The sequence below is a fragment of the Octodon degus genome, unplaced genomic scaffold (assembly GCF_000260255.1).
Source record: "Octodon degus isolate 3935 unplaced genomic scaffold, OctDeg1.0 scaffold00017, whole genome shotgun sequence".
In the NCBI taxonomy this organism is placed as follows: Eukaryota; Metazoa; Chordata; class Mammalia; order Rodentia; family Octodontidae; genus Octodon; species Octodon degus.
This window is the reverse complement of record NW_004524593.1, coordinates 3,271,492-3,279,445: the sequence shown is the minus strand read 5'-3', so window position 1 is coordinate 3,279,445 and position 7,954 is coordinate 3,271,492. Positions and strand designations below refer to the sequence as shown.

General features: G+C 32.8%; 1 protein-coding gene across 8 annotated transcripts in view; it reads left to right on the top strand.

Annotated features, from left to right (window-relative positions):
- Rabgap1l (RAB GTPase activating protein 1 like) overlaps positions 1-7,954 on the top strand; it is a 711,712-nt gene that overhangs the window by 68,832 nt on the left and 634,926 nt on the right. For all 8 annotated transcript variants that reach the window (XM_004626788.2, XM_023710325.1, XM_023710327.1 and 5 more), the window contains 2 exons: positions 3,569-3,726; positions 5,554-5,664. In XM_004626788.2, the coding sequence (XP_004626845.1) occupies positions 3,569-3,726; positions 5,554-5,664 (269 nt within the window). The remainder of the gene's footprint in view (positions 1-3,568; positions 3,727-5,553; positions 5,665-7,954) is intronic.

Below are 7,954 nucleotides of genomic sequence, written 5' to 3'. Positions count from 1 at the left end.
TATATATATATATGTATATATATATAATTAGCTATCAAATTTGTACCCAAAAGCATACATATTGATAATAATGTTTTGAAATTTAACTTAGCAATCCTTCGTTTACCATTTTAGCCTACTCACAAATTCTGGAATTTAAAATAATTTTAACTTTATGGTGGAAATAGCAACTTGTGAAATATGTGAAGTATTAAATGAATTTTGGTGGTTTTTTTTTTTCCTGTATTTAGGACAGGGTCTCCAGGGTCTCACTATGTAGATCGGACTCGTAGTGATTCTCCTGTTTTCAGCCTCCCAAGTGCTGGGATTGATTACAGGCGCACACCACCACGCCCAGTCTCAATCGCCGTCTCAGCACTCCCAGGGCTGGTGCAGCATGCCAGGGATCGAACCCGAGCTGCTGCGCTTTGCCTAAGTAGGCACTTTAGTCTGCTGAGGTATCAGTCCGACCCTGATGTTTTTTTAAATGAAGTTAATGTACTGTTATGCATTATTCTCCAAAACAGAGAAAGGTGCAGCCTTTTTTTTTTTCCCTCCCCCCCATCACCTCTACTGCTCTGGTTTAGCCCTTTATACTTAATCTTTTTTCTTTCTTTTATTTATTTATTTTTTTTTTTTGTGGACCCGGGGATTGAACTCAGGCCCTTGCGCTTGCCAGGGAAGCACTTATTCCACTGAGCCATCTCCCCGGCCCCTACTTAATCTTTTTTTAAAAAAATAATTCCCAATACCTTGCCATCCCCTTTAGAATTTGCTGAAGGCTTTGACATTTTTGGCAAGGCCTTGTGATATCTCTGTCACAAAGAAAATGAACAGAAGAAAAGATGGGAGTAGGGAAAAAAAACATTTGTTGCAGTTTGCCTTATATACAATTATGTACAGATGGCCCTTTTTTCACATATAATGCTTTCTTAAAATATACAGAGGTTAAATGAATAAAAACCAAAGTATAGACTTTATATTTTTTGGGGGGAGGGGGTCAGAAGTGGGGAGCATCCAAACAACTAAAAGTGGCTCAAAGACCTTATTTACACTTTACCTTGTGGGTGTAATTTTCAATGATATATTTCTAGAATGTTTTTTGAATCTCTTCATTGCTAGTACTTATTTGGCAAAGTTCAGTTGGTATGTAGCTTAGGCTGCACATTGCTGCTTTTGGCCTGGTTTTCTTTTAAGTAACCCAAGAATATTCATTTTGTATTTGCTGGAATGTAAATTCCATGTTCTGTATCATTAGCATCTAGAATGATACCTTGCCTATAGAAGATACTAAAAATTTTATCAAATAATTTATCATTGTCTTAAATATATAAAATTTGGGGTGTGCAATTTTTATTAGTGTCAGTCTTATTGTTTTTACTTATTTATATGAAATTATAATGGAATAAGATGGTAAAGTTATTTTTTAAATCTGAAAAACATTGTGAAACAAATATGGTACTACTGCTAAAGTTGGACTTTAGGCTGACAGGAGCATTTCTGTACTGTTCTTAAAAGTGTTATAATTGTTAATCAGTTAATTTAAGAAAACTATTTGGTATTGGAAGGGCAGTTTAGGTTATCACTGATGTAATGGGGCTATTGAAAGTTTCAGAACTACTTGTTTTTCAATGTGATAGATTATATGTATATAGGAGACTTGCATGCCAAAATATAGTATATGAGTAAAATACTAATAGATGAAGACCTGCATTCTTAAATTTTGCTGTTAAAGCTAGTATTTTATATCAAGCAAATTATAAAATATTGTATGCCTAGACTTGTTAGATTCAATATTTTCAATTAATGTTATCTGAGATTTGTTTATTTTGATCAGGGTCCTTATATATCTCAATGTGAGATATTGAAAGTATAATTTTTATTTAACTCCTCCTATTTCTCCTTGTTTTCATTATTGAACCTGTGAGACTTAGAGAATCATTTGTGCTTTAAGCTTATGATTTTGAGATGTGATGCTTCTTCTGGAACCAAGAAAGAGAATGATTATGGGATTAATAGTACTTTGCCTCTTCAGTGAAAAAGTATATTTCTTATATTTTTTAAATAGTCACTGTAGTAGAGAATAGATTAAGACCACTTCGCCATTCATTCATTCATTCATTCATTTGTGCTGGGAATACTATACTTTGTATTATAATATCGAGTAAAAATACCAGCTTTAAAAAATTTTATTTTTGGCAGAACCAAGGATAAAATACCAGTTCTTTAGACCATGTTACTATGTATGCATAGTATCAATATGAATATGAATAGTGTACTTATATACTCTGGCTGGGCACATATACATAAATTCATTAACTTGGTTTTCTACTATTCTTTGAGAGACATTCATTGATAGTAGGGAACCAATCAAAATAATGTTAGGAAGCAGTTTCTAAAAATCCCTCAATTCAGACTAGTAACTTAATGGCTATGAGAAGTTTGTAAGTTATTGAACTCATTTACAAAAAGCATTGCAAGAATGTGGTAGACTTATTTATAAGATTATTTTGGAAGATCAAATAGAGTATTGTATGTAAATGGAGTTTGGAAAGATTCATATAAAGAATCATTGCTTGATAACAGTAAATAACATCTAACCCTTAACATAGGAATAACTTATTCATGTATGTGGTACTGCAGAGACCCTGGCTGTTTACACTGGGGAGAAGTGACTATGACTATAAAATGCTCTTTGATCTATAGAATAATTTTTTTCTGACAAATGATCTGCATGTTCTATCTCTGCATTTTCGGGGAAGACAATATTGACTTGTTAGAAATTATCTAAACAGGACCGGGGAGATGGCTCAGTGGAATAAGTGCTTCCCTGGCAAGCGCAAGGGCCTGAGTTCAATCCCTGGTTCTGCCAAAAAAAAAAAAAAAAAAAAAAAAACCAATGTGAAAAAAAAAAAAAAAGAAATCATCTAAAGACCCCATAAAAATTTTTTTTTCTATAATAATGAAATGATCCCCTCTGGTACTGACAGTATTGTTTTCTGGCCAAGCCTCTTACACATTTTTCAACTGGGAGATGTGCTGAACTCTAGTGAAAGATATCAACTTATCTGCTGAGTGGGCTTTATCCCCCTTCCTTTCTTCATTCTCAAGGCTTCCAGATTCTAGTTGCAGCTCGTAAATGTTACTTTTCTTAGGTCCTGTAATGTTTTTACTGTGGTGCTTGCTGTTGAATTTTATTTATGTAAGTTTAGAAACATAATCTCGTATTTGAACTCAAGTTTCTTTAAAATGAAATGATGCCCTAATATTAAGAAAGTTAAACGTTTCATGAAATTCATTTACCTTTTGAGGAAACTTTTATCAATATTTCCTTTCTTCAAATTTTATCCCTTCATATAAATGATAGTTTTTATATTGTAATAACTTAGACTAAAGATGGCCTACATTTACTATATACAGTTGCTTCTCTTACCCTTAAGCATAAGTGATGAAAATTTTTTAGGTAATATTTAAACAACTCTCAGATGCATAGTATAAACACCTTTTAAAGAAAGTTGTGTTCATAGAAAGCATATCATAATGCATTTAAAACTTATGCCTAATGGCATTTCTACTTTTATTCTTTTAGGTAAGCAGAATTTTATATAGTTTCAGTACAGCTTTCAAACGTTCTTCCAGACAAACATCTGATGTTAAGGACTCGATTATTCCTACCCCCGACAGTGATGTGTTTACCTTCAGTGTTTCTTTGGAGGTAAAGGAAGATGATGGGAAAGGAAACTTTAGGTGAGGTTATCTGAAAAGAATAAAAATTAACATTGTGTCTCAAATATAATATTGGCTAATACAAAATTTCTAGAAATTAAATAATAGCATAAAGCTTTAAATGTTAATAAAATACTTGGCTGGCAAATGAATACTCTCTGTTCTCATGTCTTTTAGATATTTAAATGATTTCTTAAAAGGATTTAAATGTATTATATAGGCATGTATGAAAATATCACAATGAAACCATTAATTATTGTGTTACTAGAAAATAAAAACACTGCAAAATGAAAATGCTTCTGTTTACTTTAGAAAATAGTGATGATAATACAATAAGCTGTAATTTTTCCAGCTATAATCAATTTAAGCATTTACTTTATTTGAGAGAACATTTTACATGATTGTAGTTGCATAGTTTTTTCTTTATGATGTAAGAATTGAAAAATCCCTAGTCAAAAATCATTGCTAATAATTACTGATAGTATATTTTATGATTTGACCATCATCTAATCAACCATTTTGGTTTTCTTTTAAAGTTTTCCCCCCAGTTTAGGAAAAAAAGCTGTTATATTATTTGTTACCTATATTCTTTAAATGTACCTTTCATTTAGCAATAATTGCTAGGTAGTTTTTTGTTTTTAATTGGTACATGTTTGTAGTACATAATGATTATATTCATTGTGGGAGGTTGGTACATGTATGTAACGCACCTTAATTCTTTTTATTTCCCCTTTCCCTTCCCTTCCTTTCCTTTTCCCTCTCCCTCCTCTAGATCCATTTCCCATTTTGAAAACATCTCTTTGTTTCCTATCGTCTTTTGTTTTGCTCTTTACCTTATATCTGCAGTAATTCAGGTTTCTCATACAAGAGCATCCATGGGATATTAAGTTTATGTTCTGACTTAAGTTACAGTCATAAGAGGCATGCATTTGTCTTACCTGGTATGTAGAAATTGATCTCAGGGGTCAAATAAGTTGCTCAAGGTATTTTTCCTTCTCAGATAAGACAACTCATTTTAAGATATTTATTTTTTAGGGCTGGCCAGATAGCTAGCTCAGCAGACTCAACGCCTGCTTAGGAAGGCACAGGGACTGGAGTTCGATCCCTAGTGTACCTTGCTGTCCCTGTCCTTGGGGTGTGCTAAGATGGCAACTAGACTGGGCATGGTGGCGCATGCCTGTAATGTCAGTGCTTGGGAAGCTGGAAACAGGAGAGTCACTACGAGTCCGATCTGTATAGTGAAACCCTGTAGACTCTGTACTAAATACAAAAAAAAAAAATTATTTTGATCAATTAATTCATTGCAAGAATAGTCTGTTTCATTTAAGTTAGAATTTGATTAATTTGTCACAATCTGTATCATGACATCTCTTTCGCGTTTACTTAGGTAGATTTGTCACAATCATCTCAAATGCTAGGTGTCTAAAAGAGTTATTTTTTGCTAGTTTTGCCTTGAATTTTATTATCTTATGGGTACTCATGACTACTCAACCAGGTAAACCAGAAATTTTGGTTTAAAGTGGCATTAAAAAAAATACTAAGTGAGACTTGAAAATGAAATAAAACCTGAAGTTATATTATTAGCACCATTTGGATTTAACCTTGATTTAAGATAAAATAATGTAGCTTTTGCAAGTCCAGCTTAAAAATTACTAGAAATTTTTTGTTGCCAACTACAAAATCCATAGTTGCTATCTATAGCAAAGTGAGAGTTTAGTACATCTTAAGAATTAGTGTTATTGTATAAGTACTTTGTCTTATTCCAAGCTTGGAAGAGGTTATTTAATTATTGTATTGTTTATCTAATCATACTGTATTGGTAATTCTTGTTCTTTTTGAATATTTCAGTCCTGTGCCTAAGGATAGAGATAAATTTTATTTCAAATTAAAGCAAGGAATAGAGAAGAAGGTTGTGATCACAGTGCAGCAACTTTCTAACAAAGAATTAGCTATTGAAAGGTAAGCGGCTATCTCCTAAAAACTTGTATTGACTTAATTTTGTTTAAAAAAGGTATACAATTGAATTTCACCTGTATTGCACACTGTTGTTTTGCACCATAATTTAGTTTCTCCAATTAAAAATAAGGATGAGATAACAGTGCAGTCTCTACTTCAAGTTAAATGTAGCTACTTGACTACAAATTCCAATTTATGGGTGAAATAAACATGTAATGACTTAGATTTTAAATAATAACAGCATCACATTTCTGTTCGCATCCCTTTTTCTTGCTGTCTCTTTACATATAGTTTATATTTCCTATTAGTTTCTAGAATTCTAGGATTTTAAAGATATACTTAAAAAAATCTGTACTGGGGAGTAAGTTTAGAGCTGCATTCCTATCTCTTTTTGTTTGTGTTGATATAGGATCTTTCTAAAGGTTGCTCAGGCAGAACTCATGCATGGCTCAGCAGCTCCTTCCTATGTCAGGTTCTCAGTTTGAGGATTTATTTTTAAACTATATAAATATTTTGTGTGTGTGTGCGCATGCATATGTATGTTTGTGTGTTACTGCAGGTTGTATGCTGGCCTAGTGCATGTTATGCAAGTGCTCTAGTGTCAAGCTGCATCCCTAGCCTTTTAAAATTTTATTTTGATATAGGACTTCACTAAGATGCCGGCCTCAAATTGAGATCCTCCTCCCTCAGCCTCAGAGTAGTTGGGATAAAGTGTATGTCCCAGTATACCTGGTGATGACGTTATAGCTATCACTTTTCTTTTAGTGGTATAATAGTGTTGAGTCTTAAAATTGGTTAAAAAAAAGTAGGAAAGCGAAAGTACTTTTGAGGGCTGGCCACAAAGCTCAGCGGATTAAAGCACCTGCTTAGGCAGACTCAGTGGCTGAGGTTTTGATCCCTGGCTCTGCTGTGCCGACCCTGACCCCAGGGTGTGCTGAGACAGCAATTGAGACTGGGCGTGGTGGCACAGGCCTGTAATCCCAGCAATTGGGAGGTTGTAAACAGGAGGATCATTATGAGTCTGATCTATGTAGTGAGACCCTGTACAGCCTTTACACCCTGTCCTAAAATACAAAAGTAAAATTTAAAAAAAGTACTTTTGATGTTGAATATCCTAGTCCTAAAAGAATATGATTAGATGTACATAATGATTTTAATTAAAAAAGTGACTAGCATTAGATATAAGTGTTTCATTTTTTAAATTTGAAAGTAATTTTAAAGATAAATTTAAAAAAGATAACTCATAGAGACTACTGTATACTTTTTAGTCACATTTACTTATTGGTAATTTTGCACCCCATTTGCCTTGTGCCATACCTTCATACACACGCTTGTTTTTCTTTTTTGAACAGTTTAAGAATATTTAATATATTAGAATCCCAATGTACCCCAAAATAACTCTGTGTGTATTTTCTAATACTGGGGATCACTTACATAGTGTACTTACCAACTTCAGTGAGTTTAGCACTTACTAAGTTCACTGAATTCTACTTTTTATTAAATCTATTCTTTGTCTGTCAGTTCCTCCAGTTCATGATTCATGCTATCATCAGATACTGTATTTAGTTACCATTTTTTTTGAACTTGTCTTCAATTTTTATTTTTCAGAGTATTGTAATTTTCTTCCATAATTTTATTGAGAAACAAATAGCGGTGAGACAGTTTCAAATCAAATTGGTAGGGACAGTTCTAATAATTAACACATTGCATACTCTCTTCCTAGTGGTTATTTGCTGTACAAGATGCAGACATGATATCCTATTTACAATCACTATTAGAACAAATCCCTCTATTCATTAAGAGAATGTAACTATATATCTATTGTAACCATTTTCAGTACACAGATACAAAATGGACATTCATCTGTATCCCCTTTTTTGTTTAGTTCCATCATTTGATTATTATAGGTGTGTTAACTCAGAAAAATATTCCAAAAGAGTTCAAATAGTCCATAATAGTATTGGGTCTTCTGCTTCACTGGCAATGTCAGAAATTGTTCTTATTTTTATTTTTTCCCATAATTTTATTGACAGACAAATACCAATGAGACAGTTTCAAATCAAATTGGTAGGACATTTTCAATAAATAACACATTGCATACTCTCTTCCTAGTGGTTATTTGCTGTACAAGATGCAGACATGATATCCTATTTACAAACACTATTACAACAAATCCCTCTATTCATTAAGAGAATATAACTATATATCTATCCTAACCATTTTGAATACACAGATACAAAATGGACATTCATTTATATATCCCCTTTTTTGTTTAGTTCCGTCATTTGAATAT